This window comes from Sciurus carolinensis, chromosome 7 (genome assembly GCF_902686445.1).
Source record: "Sciurus carolinensis chromosome 7, mSciCar1.2, whole genome shotgun sequence".
In the NCBI taxonomy this organism is placed as follows: Eukaryota; Metazoa; Chordata; class Mammalia; order Rodentia; family Sciuridae; genus Sciurus; species Sciurus carolinensis.
Genome location: NC_062219.1, coordinates 77,935,617 through 77,952,497, shown reverse-complemented (window position 1 = coordinate 77,952,497; position 16,881 = coordinate 77,935,617). Strand labels below are relative to the sequence as shown.

At 36.2% G+C, this 16,881-nt stretch overlaps 1 protein-coding gene across 12 annotated transcripts in view; it reads right to left on the bottom strand.

Moving 5' to 3' along the window:
• Snap91 (synaptosome associated protein 91) overlaps window positions 1–16,881 on the bottom strand; it is a 139,545-nt gene that overhangs the window by 26,753 nt on the left and 95,911 nt on the right. For 6 of the 12 annotated variants that reach the window (XM_047558079.1, XM_047558084.1, XM_047558078.1 and 3 more), the window contains 8 exons: window positions 13,365–13,379; window positions 13,053–13,220; window positions 7,230–7,337; window positions 6,326–6,598; window positions 6,012–6,089; window positions 5,768–5,839; window positions 5,166–5,249; window positions 3,864–3,947 (listed from right to left, as the gene is read on the bottom strand). In XM_047558079.1, coding sequence (XP_047414035.1) covers window positions 3,864–3,947; window positions 5,166–5,249; window positions 5,768–5,839; window positions 6,012–6,089; window positions 6,326–6,598; window positions 7,230–7,337; window positions 13,053–13,220; window positions 13,365–13,379 — 882 coding nt within the window. The remainder of the gene's footprint in view (window positions 1–3,863; window positions 3,948–5,165; window positions 5,250–5,767; window positions 5,840–6,011; window positions 6,090–6,325; window positions 6,599–7,229; window positions 7,338–13,052; window positions 13,221–13,364; window positions 13,380–16,881) is intronic. The other 6 variants (XM_047558090.1, XM_047558085.1, XM_047558087.1 and 3 more) reach the window with 2 other exon arrangements.

The following is a 16,881-nucleotide window of genomic DNA, read 5'->3' as shown; positions in this document are numbered from 1 at the left end:
GAGGATTGGACCCAGGCATACTCTACTCTGAACTGCATCCCTAGGCCTTTTTATTTTATTTTTTTAATTTTGAGATAGGGTCTTCCTAAATTGCTTAGTCTGGCCTTGAACTTGCAATCTTCCTGCCTTTGTCTCCCAAGTAGGTGGTATTACAGGTGTGCACCACCACAGCTGGCTTCAGTATACTCAGTTCTCATGAAGCATATGCTCACACAAATCTCCGGTAGTTAAATAGCTATACAAAATGATCAACTGATTATTTTAAAGAAAAACCCATTATTGCTATACTCTATAAAGTACTAAACAGGAAAATCATAGAAATTAATGAGGAGCTTGGGGAACTTCTATTAAGTAACTGAAGTTTTAGAGCCATGAAATAGAGGTAAGTAATAGAAAAACCCAAATCATCTTTCTGTATGGTTCTAAGTTATATTAAGAAAGGTGTTATACAGAATGGAATTGAAAATAGGGTAATAATAAGTGGGCTTCCAGATGTCCCATAGTCATATGTGAACTGTCCTGAACTAACTGAACAGCTATCTTCAGAGCCTTAACCATCTGCGGATACACTGCTTTTAATCACAGATGATTAGGCTTACAAATGTACCTTTCCAAAGGCAAAGAACCTAGATACTTAATGAAATTCTATTAATACAGTCATATCAAACCTGAGCATCATAATATACCTAAACATCACATCACCTTGGTCAGGAGAGTGAAAATTTGAACTATGGGTGAATAAACACACTTCCACGATACTGCCCTGAAACCTAACATTTGCTCCATTATTATAAAGATGATATTGTTTCAATTATTGTCAGTGATGCACTTATTTATAAATTCTGCTAACATGGGTCTGAAATAGTATTTTCTAGAAGCAGTAGTCTCAGAGCCTTTTGTCTGATGCTTTTAGATTGGTTACTACTCCTACACAGGATGACAGAACTAATAAGTCCTCCACATATCTTCCCTTAGTGGAAGTTGTTAATTTTTAATTCCACATGAAACCTTTTGGTGTTTTAAACTCTGTATCTTTCAAACATTGGTATTTACAATTGGTAAATCTGTAACTTTTGGTATCTTGAGCAAAAAGACAGCTTTACTCTTCAGTCTATAAAATATTTCCTTTTATTTATTATAAGCTTAATTCCCAAGTTTTAATATCCTTATCCTTATCTATTATCTGAGATATGAATAACATCTTTATTCTATTAATAATCTGAATAATTGAGAGAATTCCTAAAATCATTTTAACACTTACCTAAGCATATATTTATTGTTTTTTCCTTTTTTTTTAAACATGTAAACATACTTTTTCAAAACCTCTAATCTTAATCAGGCATGAGATGAAAATCCTCAGCTCAATGACCAATGTTCCTTTTGGAGAGTCTAAACCTCCCATGATGGTATATATGTACTATTTTCTTTTTTATTCTTAACAAAATGGTTTTACTACTAATAATATAAGACTAGAGAAGTTTTCACAAAGTCCTCTCACTCTCTCTCTCTGGTTGAAATAAGATTTAAATCTGGTCACATTTGTAGGCTTGTCATCTATGATTAGGCTCATTTGCTTTTTAATGTTCCTTTACATTTCGAGACTTGGGGCTTGGTTGATTCCTGCTCACAAAAACACATAAGTACAAAGAAAGTGCTATGCTTCACTGCAAATTGCCATAATGCTGAGCTCCAAATATTTGTTTTACTGATGTGCATTAAGCAAAAATGTTTGGGTAATGTGAAAACTCAGAAATAGCTATTGTCAGCTATACTGTACAAATGAACATGACTGTCATTTTTTGTTCTGTATATTAGCAGGGCTTATTGGGGAGGAGACTAGGGACATTCACAGGACAGAATTATATTGATAAGCCATGATTTTATTTTTTCAGTAAGAAAATAATTTCCTGATGTTTTGGTACTTATACAAGAATTAACAATATTTTTCTATAAGCAAAACAGAGGGAAGTATGAGAAACTAGCCCTTCAAATTAAAACTTATCAAAAGCAAAAGTAATTTAAAATTTCTTACATCAGGAAATGAGGTGAAGGAGGGAACAGCCTGTGCCAAGTAAATCAGATGCTCCCATATGTGTAAATTAATTGTTTTGAAAGCAAATTAGACATTAACACCTACATATGCCTATTTGCATTAAATATTAAATGATTTAAATAGAAAAATCCCAGAAATAAGAAAGGTGGTACAACACACAACTTTTCCAATCATTGAAAGAGTCATAAGATTCAGAAGAAGAAATGGAAGTGCACACTAAATAAGACCTATGTATATGATATTTGTCACTAATTTTCTCTTTCCTAACCCCTTTTACTATGATTTCAGAATGGATAGGTCAGTTGAATAGGCTTATGTTAGGTGAAGTGATCTAACCTGCAATACTTTGAATACTTCTCCCAGGACCTCAGACACCTGCTGTTTCACTTGGTATTGGTGACAAAACCTTTGTACTTGCTCCAGATATGCTTTAGATCCTAATTTCATCCCTGAGAATTAAACCGCTGGACTCTGTCACCAACCTCTGACTTGAATTGGATAGGAGAATACCATCTGGCTGTCACTGGGAGAGAGGATTTAGCAAACAAGAGTGTCATGTTGATTAGGGGGTCTAGAAAGGATGGGAAAGACACAAAAGAAATGCTTCTGCCCCTAGGACAGTCTGAAGAAACCAGACTGAATTACTGAGGGAAAGAAAGGTTAACATCTGAGTTGTCACCATCTCCTCCAGCTTCTTAACGAAAGACCAGACAAGCCAGATTTCCTGCCGCTCTGAAGGTTGATGAAGATCCCTTAGGATCTGTCACTAACAGTTCTAGTTCAAGAATAAACATTCCTTCATCTGCTACACTTGGTGTCAGGATTTTTCATATACTACTTATAATTTACAGACTTCAACCACACTTAAAAATGGGAACTTATCTTCTACAGGACCACATGGTTGCCATGGTATTTAAGTTGAAAGACTCTAGATGTGGTGGCTTCCCTTTTTGACCCACACTCACATCAACCCCTTGTCAACCTTAGGACCAAAATGTAACCTTTGTGGGGACTGAGGAGGGACATAGGAAGCTACACCTGAGGGTCTCAGGCTTCTGTGGTACTAATACTATGCTTCCTGTTGTGCACACAAGTAAAATTAGAGCAACATGAGCCAGCAGCATTTTGCAAGTTCCATTCATAATCGGAACCTAAACTTCCTACTGAGGTCTTAACAACGAGCAGTTTTCTAGGTCTGACTATCAGTAACTGATATTTGGCTTTTACTATCTTTGAGTTTTTGAATTGTTTTTTTTTTTTATTTTTTATTCCATCTATACTATCCTAGCAATAAGCAATGATTCTAGGTAAATCATGTCAATGTGTGCCACCCTATAGCCCTGAGGAGCTGGGATCACCCAAATGAAGCAACTGCTTCACTTCAGTGGGAGAAATCTATACAACAGCTTCTTCTAGAGTGATTTATACATTCCAAAGTCAAATATCAAACATCAAGGTAAATTTCCCCAATTCCTTCAAAAAACGTAAGCATAGGCATTATGAGGTAAAATTGCTACATAAGCACATTTCTGTTTTAGTAAACAAAAAGAAACGTGCTGACTGAAAGTAAGGCAGATTAGAGCACCCAAGGAGTCACAAGGTGGCTTGTATACAACTGTGATTTAAAACGAGTATATAACTGTGATTTAAATCCTGGGAAATAATCAAACTTCTATAATACCATGTTTTTCAATTTCCTATCTTGAAAGGAAAAGAAAGAAATACACCCTGCAATTCATGTAATCTGTTACTTATAAAACTATGTTCAAATTTCTACAAAATACCAATTTATTTTAATTTAATTAATTACCAGCTAGTAGATCTGCCGATGCTGATGAACTAGAAGCAGCCTGAGGTGCAGGTTGGGGTTCAGAAGCACTACTTCCAAATGCATCTATCCATTATCCATTGTGCCGCAAAAAAGTAAGAGAGTGTAAACAGTAAGTATAGTGAGTAATTTTATGTCACGCAGAGACATGCATAGACATGACATTCTGTATGGTGATTGAGTGAAATGAATTATGCTCTGAATAGCTTATTCTCTCAAAAGAGTTCTAACATATTTAGGAATTAATACCTCCTTATAAGATTAATACATTTTTTTTAAAGAAATCTTTTGGACTAAATACTGTCACTTAAGAAGACAGGATTGAGATTTTAAAAAGTTTACTAAAAGGTAAAACAGAATTCCCCCATTATGGACTCCATGAACTCATTAAAACTTTAATAAACTTAATTCGTGCAGCTGTAGCAGTAGCAATTCTACTTGTACCTACATATCAAGTTTCAGTGTTTGGGCACTTTAGGACTCAAGTTTCGAGACACAGTGTCAGAAATTGTGACATCTCTGTACCCTGCTGTACCCATCACGGCATGTCCCATGATGCCTCAATGTACAGTAGATGTTCAATGTGGGCATAACTTGAAAAAGATGGCATGTTAGCCCAGAGCCATCCACACTTCACAAAATCACTTCAGACACTTTTCCTGTAAGATTACTACTAACAGAAGACTTTAGATTTATCATCCAAATGAGTTAATTCAATATGTCTTCCTGCTTTAAGGTATATAAAGGAAGAAGATAATATATTAAAGTCTGGGAAACATTTTGCAATTCTCTGGAAGGATTTTAAAACATTGAGCTCAATATAAATAAACCATATGACATCTAATATATAAGCTTTCAGTTTTGGCTGGCTTGTTTTCAATTCTGAATTATCTGGTTTATGTTTATAGTGCTTTTAAGAACTCAGGGATGTTGATTTAGCCAACAGATCAGAATCATCACAGAAGAACAGTATGAGGAAACTGCAATTAGGTAATTACACATTAGGATGAACAAAAAGTTGAAAACACAAAGACTTCAAATGAAAACCTCTCTGGTTTTGTTAGGTCATGCATTGAAAATTATGATGATCTGATGGGGATGAAGGAGATGATGGCAAAGAAATAAAAAAGACCTTAAACTAAGTTTAAATTTAAGAGATAGAAGTAACTTTACTTCAAAAGAAAAAAAAAAAAAAGATGGAATATAATGAAATAGAAGATCTAGAAACTACTCTGGGGGAAAAAAAAGAGACTCTGTAAGTGTCCAAGGAGGAGAGATACGCACCCCCAAAAAGGTCTATCACGCCTGAAGACTCCACCTTTGCTGGAGAGGCAGTGGTTGCAGGAGATGGTGCTGCAAACGCATCCACTGCAGTGAAGCAGAGACACGAAGTGCATGTCATTCAAAGGAAAATGAAACCAGGAGCCTTGACAAACGGCACCTTGAGATTTCATGGTTAACTCCAGGCAGAAGATTGCACAGTCTTAAGAGTTAAGAAAATCAAGTAGAGAGGTACTGGGGTCTGAACTAGAACATGATAGATTCCATGTTTTTATTATTATGTCAAAACGGATTCTAATGTCATGCAAAACTAAAAAGAAATAATAAAAAAATGAAATCAAGTAGATTTTAAAATACCTATGTTCCCAAACAAAATAGATTTGACTCCTTGAAGTCAGAGGTTTAATGTGAGTAGTTTTCTCTTTTTACCAGTCTTGGATAAATTACCCTCATCACTTGGTGATGGGACAAAGAATGAGACCTTTATCATAAATGGATTCTGAGTTTAAAAGGACATAAGATAAACCCTCTTGTTGTTGCATAGGCCTCTTCAGGCATAACCCCATGAGACAGCTCTGAAGGCTTGGCCTTGGCAAAGCACTCACCGGATAAGAGGTCAGCAGTGAGAGTACTCTCAGGCGCAGGAGAGGCCCCTTGTGGTGGAGAGGAGAAAGCATCTTCCAAAAGTGAAACAAACCAAAACCAAGCAGAAGTAAGTAGCAGAAAGCTGAAATCAAAGTCACAAATCTAACAAATGCATTATCACAGGTGAGTACAAAGCTTAATCATGAAAACATCTAAGAAAACTAAATTGAAAGAAAAAAAAAAAAAGGGTTGCTTTGGTTTTACCTGTACCAAACAGGTCTATGCTAGGAGCAGCATCTGGCTTAGGCGCTGCAGCAACTTCAGGAGCAGACTCAAATAGATCTAAGACCAAGAACACACATGCCTTTACTCAACTTGAAAAACAAGCCTGAAACAGCACCACTCCCCAGTTCCGATTAGCATTTGGCAGGATTCTGAGTTAACTAACAAATGGTTTCTAAGGAACCATTTAGTGACAGGGTATTCATGCAGGAAGATTTATATGTGCAGTACATCTCAAGGACCAGAATTCAATCCATCAGATGGAAAGAGCTCGACAACAAGAACAAAAAAATTACCACCAAAGATATCTAGAGCAGGAGGAGCGGTGGTGGAGGCTGCGGCGGCAGAGGTGGTGGAGGTGGTGGTGGCAGCGGCGGCGGCTACAGCAGCAGTAGTGGCAGCAGTGGCAGCTGCAGTGGCGGGAGCAGGAGAAGGAGCGGTTGCGGGAACTGGAGGGGCTGTGCTAGCTGTAGGGGTAACTACAGGAACGCTGGTCTCAGGTGGCTTCATTGCAAAGAGGTCCAGCTCGGGCGCTGCCTCTGCACTACCTTCAGACGGGGCAAAGGGGTCTTTTGGAAAGCAAAGTGGAAACACAGAACATCAGCAAGGAAAGAGACAAGAGACAGTGGTGTAAGTACAGGTAAGAGACAACTTACACACATTTACACGCTAGCTAGGCCTCAGGCTGCTTGAATTTAACTACTATCCTATTAGCAGGGGTCAGTGACTAGAATGTTTTTCTAAAGATAAAAGAAAATGTAGTAGGTACCACAAAATAAGAATCTGAAACACTTTGCAAAGTGCTGTGAGATTAGCCTCAAGTCTAGAATCCGAGATTGTTACCCTTCAAACGCTTCCTTAATCTAGTCAATTGGGTGGCTTTGAAAGTTCATTAAAACATGCCAATATATTTGAACTCAATGTTACAAGAGTACAACATGGCATTAGAAGAAAAACCAAACATTAAGAGAGCATACTTGCACTGACAAAAATTGTCAATTGTGAGGAATTGTCAATTTTGATAAGTATGCACTTCTTTGTCTTAATGTTTTATGTGCTGGCATTATTTATTCAATTATGATGAATGATAGTTTATACTCAGAAGAAAATAAAATTAGAAAAACATATGGCCACATCTAACTACAAGGGTTTCACATTAGGACAGAAAAGTAACAGACGGGCTCGTGACTGTAAACCCACCATTTCCTGAGCATGCATCAAGTGCTGCCGCTACGGGGGTTGGGGTAGCTGGTGCGGCGGCCCCTTCGGATGCTGCAGGGGCCTCCCCAGGAGAAGCTGCAAAGGCATCTTGGGCGAAGTTTTTAAAACAACAGAAATTAAAGGAATAAAAGAGAAGAAAATATAGTAAAAGAACCAAGTTAAATTGTGAAGAAGGCTCCCTTATACAACATGAATTTTTTAAAATGCACTTTTATGGCCCATGCACTTTTGGCAATCACAAAACAATTATTCTTTGTGCACCTTCATGTTAGTTAACATGCAAATGGAGGAGTGTGGATACTGCTAGGCCTATTAGGATCCAACCAGATTCTCATTGTATAAGGGCTCTGAGAAGCATGTTTTATGTATCATTAGAAATAAATGGATGTGAAAATTAAAATATAAAAATAATTTTATTATGTAATTTAAGACATTAAACTTTCATGTCCAGGTGATACTTATTCACTGTTACTGTAATGCCTTCTTTAATGCAAATAATATTAAACAGATGATGGCAATGTAAACAAACAATTCTAGTACTAAAATTTTTTATGGTCTAGTAAAAAATTACACTGTCAACATGAAAGGTTTACTAACTTCATAAATGTTAAGTCTTTACTATCAATGAAAATTATCATCAAGGACTTATTTTAAAGGAATAAAGATAAACAAATTAGGGCATGATGCTATAATGTCTTCATTTCTACTTAAATTTATTGTTTTAAAATATTATATTTTTCCATTTTTTTTGAAAATGGTCTATTTTTGACAGATTAAAAATACATTTCCATGTTTTAAGACTATGAGCACATTATTATTTATAGGAGGAAGTTCACTAACATCCAGGCAGGACCAGTTTAAAATACCTACTTAAAAAATGGCTGATATATGCATTCCCAATGTACTTCTACCAGTAAACCATGTTAATTATGGTAAAGCACCCCTGGGTTCAATTCCCAGTACAAAGAAAAAAAATGAAAGAAAGAATTTGTTAAATATGGTTGGGAAATGCCACAGAGTATATTCCTTATTCCCTTCCTCAGAGATTTATTTGGTATATTAAGATCTAGGAAGTCCTACAGTCAAGATACTTGTTTTTAAGTTTAACCCTATATGCCCCAAACAGATATAAGTACAAAACATATTTATTAACACACTGAGGACTAGTGGAATAAGAAAGCACTAAATTTGAGACTCATTTGAAAAATTCTTTATAAACACACAAGTGTCTTACAGATAATTTGATCTGATTGCTTCTCCGACTTATACTGAGGGAATATATGTCATGTCTGGAGGTCAAATAAATAATTTTGGGAATGAAAACTACATGGAGGGACAGGGAGGACTATCCCCAGATACCAGAAGACATCAAGCATCATGAAGCCCTAAGAGGAGGGCAGAAAAACACAAGAAAAGCGTAAGAAGAGGTTGAGAGGACCATATATTTTCTGCCATAAGTCAGGTCTGTTTTTCTTTATATTCCTATATGACCCAGAATGGAGGCCAATAACAGTGGAAAGAGTAGAAACTGTAACAGTAGTCATATTTTTAACATTATTAAATCTAATTCTTGCAACTATCTTATGATGTAGCTTCTAGTAATTTCATTCTTATATAAGAGAACCAAGGCCTAAAGATTTTAAATATTTTCACTCTAGGAAATGATTGAGCTAATACATATGTTAATTGCTTGATTTAGCCATTTCACAATCTATATGTAGTTCAAAACATCATGTTGTACACGACAATCTATATAAATTTTGTCACTTAAAAAAATTTAAAAAGTTGTATGACTTGACGAATGTCATACAGTCAGCAAACAGCAGAGTTAGGATTTGGCCTGCAGTTGCTGAAGGAGTTTGTATGTTTCTCCACTGTACTGTACTGTTATGAACCGTGCAGCCCTCTATTATTCCCTTCAAGACAATACATGTATTTGTGCCAGGGGTCAAGGAGATATGCATGGGCTCTCTGGGTTATCACTTAGGTTTAAGTAGGTGAAACCTGTATTTATAGCTCCATCCTTGGGACAAGGTCCCCCTGCCACATGTCAGCAACACATCTCCTTTTTTTGTGTGTGTGTGTGATGGCAGGGATTGAACTCAGGGCCTTGTGCATGCGAAGCAAGCACTTTACCAACTGAGCTATATCCCCAGCCCCACATCTCCTTTTAATGCTGCTCTTGTTAAGACTAAATGTTAATAATTTAACTCATCTACTCCTGTCAAAGCTTTTATTAAAGGTAAAAGCCCCAGCAGCTCCAGTCCCCAGCTGTCTGAGTCTTCCCAGTCCAGAAGAAGAAGGTATGAATGAGCCTCCAGATGCCACCACCATCACTGTTGAAGTGTGGTCAACGAGAAGGACACTGAGTGAGAACTGCCCCACTGAGACCAGTCAGTCCCCAGAATTGTGAGAGAAAATAAAATTTCCATGTTGTTAAAAAAAAGACAAGAAAAGCTTCTTTTAATACCTAGTTTTTTTTTTCATTATCAGTGGTAGCATTATCTTTCCAGTTTTGCAAACCAAAGCTTTCTCCAATCCAGTTATTTTTCCCTTTTTAGTCATTCACAGTTCATTTCTATGTTTTGCCAATTTTTTGACCAGTGAGATTTCCTGGAAAGTCATGCTCCTGCTCCTCCATAATCATGGACTCAGGCCAGAGCCTCACCAGCAAACTGAGCTGACTGCTGCAAACTACTCCGCAGCAACCTACTTTTTTTTTCCCTTTAGCACTCTAATACTTTTAATCACATGACTACCTTTCTCAAAACTTCCAGTAACTACTGATTCTCCTGGTCAGAACTGATCTCCTGTTTACTCCACCCACATAAGCCATTTATCACTCCTATACTCAGGACAATGGCAACCATTGGTATCAGTGGCCTAGAAGACACAGTTCTGGTTCCCTTTACTCCAGAGTTTCTAGATAATAAAACTCTTAGCAAAATCTAGTTGTAAGTACCTCTGTTTAAGTATTGGTTTTAAGGAAGGTCAACTGACTTACTTTACTAATTAATGTGTAGAAATGGAGTTAGACTTGTGAGCTAAGTTCTTTGGTTTCTAAGTGCTTGGTTTTATGCTTACAGACCTGTCCTCATGAAGGCTCATTCACAAATTGACAAAGTTCACTAAAAGGGTCCCCTTGTGGGTGTGTTGAGGAATTAACACTAACTGATTCCAATGCTTAAAAATATCCCAGGTTGCTACAAACCAATGTGCTATATTAGTGAAGTTTGCATAAAAGAAAAATAGGATGTTTTTAAAGATTCTTTCATTTTTATCATTATCTATGTATTTTACTAAATTGTTAAGCACATCACTCTTATAATTTCGTTCTGTATGACCACAGAAATCAGATTCTATTTCTTAAAAGTTCACCTTAAAAAAATAAACCATTTAGTAAATGTATCTGAAAAGACATTTTTTAATGACTTAAATGAAGTACTTACATTGAAAGGACTAAAATACTATGTGGATAGCCCTCTGAATATTTCTTTAAAAACAACAGATATTTTCTATTTTGCAAATCTGTAATTCATGTACAGTACTAAAAGACAGAAAAACTTAATATTTTTGGATTTCATATTCATGGAATTAAATAGCAGCTTTTCTGAAATTGAAATCCATTGAATTAACTTCCATAGAAATCTACCTACTTGTCATAAACATTACTTGCCACCTTAAGAAGATATATTTTAAAGTTGAATAAACAAAATATAACTGGTGACCTTATTAATGTTTTTCCACTTGCCCAATTTGGAGAGAAAACATATTTAAAGGTGGTCACACAATATGCTCAAAGAGATTTAAGTTTATGTCTTTATTTAAAGTAAAATTTCTAAATGATTTTTTATAATCATTTATAACTAAGCACATGAAACACAATAGGGAAGACCATTGAAAACCACAAAACGGTGACACGTATAGACTCCTGGACACAGGATAGAGCAATGACAGCTGTCAGAGGCCAGGAGACACTTCACAGAACTATGCGGATCAATAAAATGGTTGTGATGAGATCTGCAGATAAACTCATCTTTGCTTATTTTCCAGCCAAATGGCTAGGAAAAATACTAATCACATGGGCAGCCCTGTTGTTTGGCATTAAGTTATGTGGCTCTCTGAAGGGCTAGTCCTTGGAACTTGTATTTAAAGGTAAAAAGAATGTCATCATGAAAAAAATTCAAACATAAAGATTTTTCTGTTTGACAAAAAAAGTCAAAGCAGTAACAAATGATAAACACCAACCACATAAAAGCCTAAAAGAATATTTCAGAGAAATATCTTAGGTTTTGTTATTTGAGAAGGTTATGATAGACGCAAGACAGAGTTGACTGATTTCTTACAGGTGATCAAACACCTTACAGGTGGATTATAAAGCAAAAATTTAAATTGCAAAAACTGCAGAAAGATTTCAGCACAAAATTGTTATCTGTCCTGTCCACATTTCCCATTTTCCTTCTAGTTTTTCTATTAACACAAACCTATGGGAAACCACCCAAACCCAACACCAATAAAGGTGGTGAAAAGAGTGAGGTAAAGACATTGATTTAATACGTTTAAACTAAAACTTAAAATTTTGATCAAAAAGGCTAAATGGCATTACTGAAAAACTAATTTTCTCTTTTGGGTGACTTTGTAATAAAATATTTAAGGGCGTGTAATTCTCTCTTCTGCTTTTTTGAAAACTAGGCTTCTCCTTATAAGGATGGCATCAGAGTAAAGGGGAACAAAACCTCCCTGTGAACCAGTGACTGCAATGCTGTGACACACAACTGAGCACTATACTTGCCCTGGACAACCTCAGAGACTTGGCCAGGGCTGCAGAGGAGTGGTATGTGACAGTGTGTGAGTGTGTCTTCCCAGGGGAGGGCACTGATTCCACCAGAGCCAGCCAAGTCTCTCCTGCCCTATCATTTGCTCCCTCCAAATTCTTTACTACATTCTCAAAATGCTCTGGTAAAGATATTATATGGTAATGAAGAAATACAAAACTATAATGACTATAACACTACTCGTTTTACGTATCTGATGTGTGCACTTCTCCAGGTTGGACACCAGCTCCACTCAAATGGAAATAAATAAATAAGCTGACTTCAGATGGTTCATCAGGTCCAAGCATATTACACTGGCAGAGTCTAGGGCATTTTACTGGGTCAGAATTTACATTTGCATGGAAAACACATTTCTAGACATTTCAAAGACTGATCTAAATCTGTTTTCAATCAGACTGTCAAGTGCTGCTTCAGATGTCTCAAAGTTCCCAAATCCAAGATGAACCAACTTTTTACTTGGACAGAAAAAGCTTAAAGTCGCAAAAATTAGGCATATCCCTAAACTTTCTTTAGAGAACTTCAAATTTGAACTATTCTTACATGACTTTTATCCTAAATATTAAGAAATAACTTTTTTACCTTCCATATTCTTTGGCTATTCTCTGGGCTAGTTCTAATATGGCCCCCAAATCAAACCTGAATATGACAGAGAGGTCTGTCTCATTCACACGGAGATACTGCAGGGCAGGAGCACGTATGGGTTCAGAGTTCCTGCGGCAACTTAAATGCTAAACTGAGATCAAATGAGCTTAACCTATTGCAACCTCAGCTACAAAAGCATCAAAATGAAGAGGGGACAAAATTGATGAATTTAGCAAAGATGATTATGTACGAACAAACACTGAAAAAGTACCTACACACTCTGCCATGCTGTTATATAATGTTAAAAGACTTAGATGCCTTAACTCTCAGGTAATTTTAGCCATCCCAAAAGGAAAATTAAAGAGTAGAGATGTGACTGACTAACCTCCAAAGAGATCCACGTCAGCAGTGACAGCAGTCACAGTGGTGGTAGTTGAGGCAGAAGCTGAAGCAGTTGCAATTTCAGCAGTTGTAGTGGGAGGGGTAGGTTCTGGTGCAAACGGGTCTGAAATCTGTGCTTCAGTGGGAACAGAGGAAAGTGCAGCCAAAGAATCTGTATTTCACCAGAGACAGAGAGCAAATGGAAGCGAAGGAAAGGAAAGGACAAATAAACCAGATTCCAAAAAGTCAAAATGAGGACAGTTATTAAGACACGTAAGTCTCTCAAAAAAAAGTTTGAAAATAAAACTTTACTCACCCTCTCCCAAAAGGTCTATTGATGTCCAACATGCGGCAGCATATGAAGAAATAAGAGCTCAAGCTGAAACATTTAACCATACCAATACCCAAGCAGGGCAAGGCACAGAATAAAGACATGTTGACTTTATGTAACTTCCCAGGACATTTGTGATTAAAGCATAAGTGCATTATCTATTATTACCATGGAAATTTCAGCTGGAAGGGACCTTAGGGATCCCCTAGATGAGCTTCCAATTTTATAGATATGAAAATGGAGATTAGTGCTCTATCTGAAGTATGTGTGGCAAAGATTTTCTCCCACTCTGTAGGCTCTCTCTTCACATTGCTGATAGTTTCCTTTGCTGAGAAAAAGCTTTTTAGTTTGAATCTATCCCAGTTATTGATTCTTGCTTTTATTTCTTGTGCTATGGGAGTCCTGTTGAGGAAGTCTGATCCTAAACTAACAAGGTGAAGATTTGGACCTACTTTTTCTTCTATAAGATGCAGGGTCTCTGATCTGATTCCAAGGTCCTTGATCCATTTTGAGTTGAGTTTTGGGCAGGGTGAGAGAGAAGGGTTTAGTTTAATTTTTGCTGCATATGGATTTCCAGTTTTCCCAGCACCATTTGTTAAAGAGGCTATCTTTTCTCCATTGTATGTTTTTGGCACTTTTGTCTAGTATGAGAAAACTGTATTTATGTGGGTTTGTCTCTGGGTCCTCTATTCTGTACCACTGATATATCTGTCTATTTTGGTTCCAATACCATGCCATTTTTGTTACTATTGCTCTGAAGTATAGTTGAAGGTCTGGTATTGTGATACCCCTGCTTCACTTTTCCTGCTAAGAATTGCTTTAGCTATTCTGGGTCTCTTATTCTTCCAAATGAATTTCATGATTGCTTTCTCTATCTATAAAGAACTCACAAAACTTTACACCAAGAATACAAATAACCCAGTCAATAAATGGGCTAAGGAAATGAGCAGATACTTCACAGAAGAAGCTCTACAAGCAATCAATTGATATATGAAAAAAATGTTCAACATCTCCAGCAATAAGAGAAATGCAAATCAAAACTACCCTAAGATTCCATCTCACCCCAATTAGAATGGCTATTATCATAGAATGGCTATTATCAAGAATACATGCAACAATAGGTGTTGGTGAGGATGTGGGGAAAAAGGTACACTCATACATTGCTGGGGGCTGCAAATTAGTGCAGCCACTCTGGAAAGCAGTGTAGAGATTCCTTAGAAAACTTGTAAGGAAACCACCATTTGACCCAGCTATCCCACTCCTTGGCCTATATCCAAAGGGCTTAAAATCAGCATATTACAGTGATGCAGCCACATCAATGTTCATAGCTGCTCAATTCACAATAGCCAGATTGTGGAACCAACCTAGATGTCCTTCAATTGATGAATGGATAAAGAAACTGTGGTATATATACACAATGGAATATTACTCAGTCATAAAAAATAAAATTATGGCATTGCAGGTAACTGGATGTAGTTGGAGAATATCATGCTAAGTGAGATAAGCCAATCCCCAAAAACCAAAGGCTGAATGATCTCTCTGATAAGTGAATGATGATACATAACAGGGGGTGGGAGGGAGGCAAGAATCGAGGAAGGATGGATTGTATAGAGGGAAAAGAGTGGTGGGGTGGGGTTGGGGGGAGGGAAAAATAACAGAATGAGACAAACATCATTACCCTAAGTACATGTAGATTACACAAATGGTGTGACTCTACTTCGTATACAACCAGAGAAACAACAGTTATACCCCATTTGTTTCAATGAATCAAAATAAATAAATAAATAAATAAATAAGAAAATGGAGGGCAAGGGTGGTCAAGAGACTTTATCTGAAGTCTGGCCTAAACAACCATGACAAACTCAAAGTATTTCCTACCAGATTTATCATTCATCTGCTTTGACTGATTTCACTACACTATAAACATCAATTCTGAAGAAAAGATAGTTATCTGAACTTTATTAATCTTCTTCATTTGATGTGTGATTTAGGCCTTGAATACCAGTGTGAGCTTTATGATAGCTATAGGTTAGATAATAGAACATACCAGTATGTAGGCAAAGAAGCAAAAGGAAGTTTAGGTGCTAGAAAAAAGGAAATCGTAACATAAACCATTTTTTTTTCATAAGTTTCACACTATCTGATGTTTTTCAATGTGATATATAATCCACACACTTATAAATACTGTATGACAATATGTGAGAAGAATCTGTATGATGAATTGAGAGGGGCTATGAGGCATTAAAACTTTTTAGACTTTCTGAGGTCACGATGCTGACAGGAAGTTCAGGCTTTCTTAGTGTTTGGCAGTGGAATTATAGTTAGCATCCTAACTATAAAGGGTTATTTTTAATTATATAATAACTTCAGGTTAAGCATTCAAATGAACAGGGGCATTCTCCTATATTCTCTGTTGTGTGATATATCTCAGGGCTCATATTTGAATTCATGAATGCCATTGGAAATTTATTTTAATCATGAAGAGATTTTATTGAAATTCACTAGGGAGCTATTTTTAGGGTCTTCAAAACAATGTGAGAACTCAATAAATCAAAATTTCTAGAAGACATTTAAAACACTGAGAAACATAAATCTGACACTGAAAATAATCACATTTGTTTAACACTATGGAAGATAAACTATCCCCCACACACATCTGTTACAATTTAGCATCATTTTCAATCACTAGGAATTTATAGCATAAATACAAAGAAAGGGTAACTATTATTTTCTATTTCATATTATAATTAATTACTTCAATTTTTTAAGGATTATAAAATTTTGCTTAGAAATTAGAGAATTTACTTATTAGTACTTCACTGTAAGCTTTTCTCTCTGAAATGCTGCAATTCTGGATGTTTTGTTGTGATAGAAATGTGTCTATTCATCAGCTGTTGAACATTCAGCCCTGTGTGGTAATCCATACCAGTAATTCCAGAGACTTGGGAGGCTGAGGTAGGAGAGTCTCAAGTTCGAGATCAACTTCCACAACTGAGTGAGACCCTAAAGCAACTTAGTGAACCTTATCTCAAAATAAAAAATAAAAAGGATAGGGGATGCAGCTCAGTGGAAAAGTGCCTCTCAGTTTAAAATAAAATGTGAGCATTCAGCCCTAAACCCCAGCCTCTGCCAGCCTGTACTTGCACTGATAATTAAAAGTGCTCCCTCTAGTGGGAAAGTTTAGAAAAAGAAGCACCTCTTCCTTTCATCACTAAATCTATATATCTATATATCTATATATATAGATATTTGTATAAAGTATGAACACAATCTTATTTAAATGGTTGAAGGAATTAAAAAAATAACTCATCCACATAGGACTGAAAAAACTTTGTATAACTCAACAAATTTACAATTAAAACCAAATTTTAAGTTGTAAAATTTTATTAAAGTTACATATGAATTTTATGGCTGAGAAAATTTGATTTAAGGGTATGGATCTGAAACATCCTTAAATAAATAGGAAAACAATACATTGTGTAAGACATTGTACTGAAAAGAA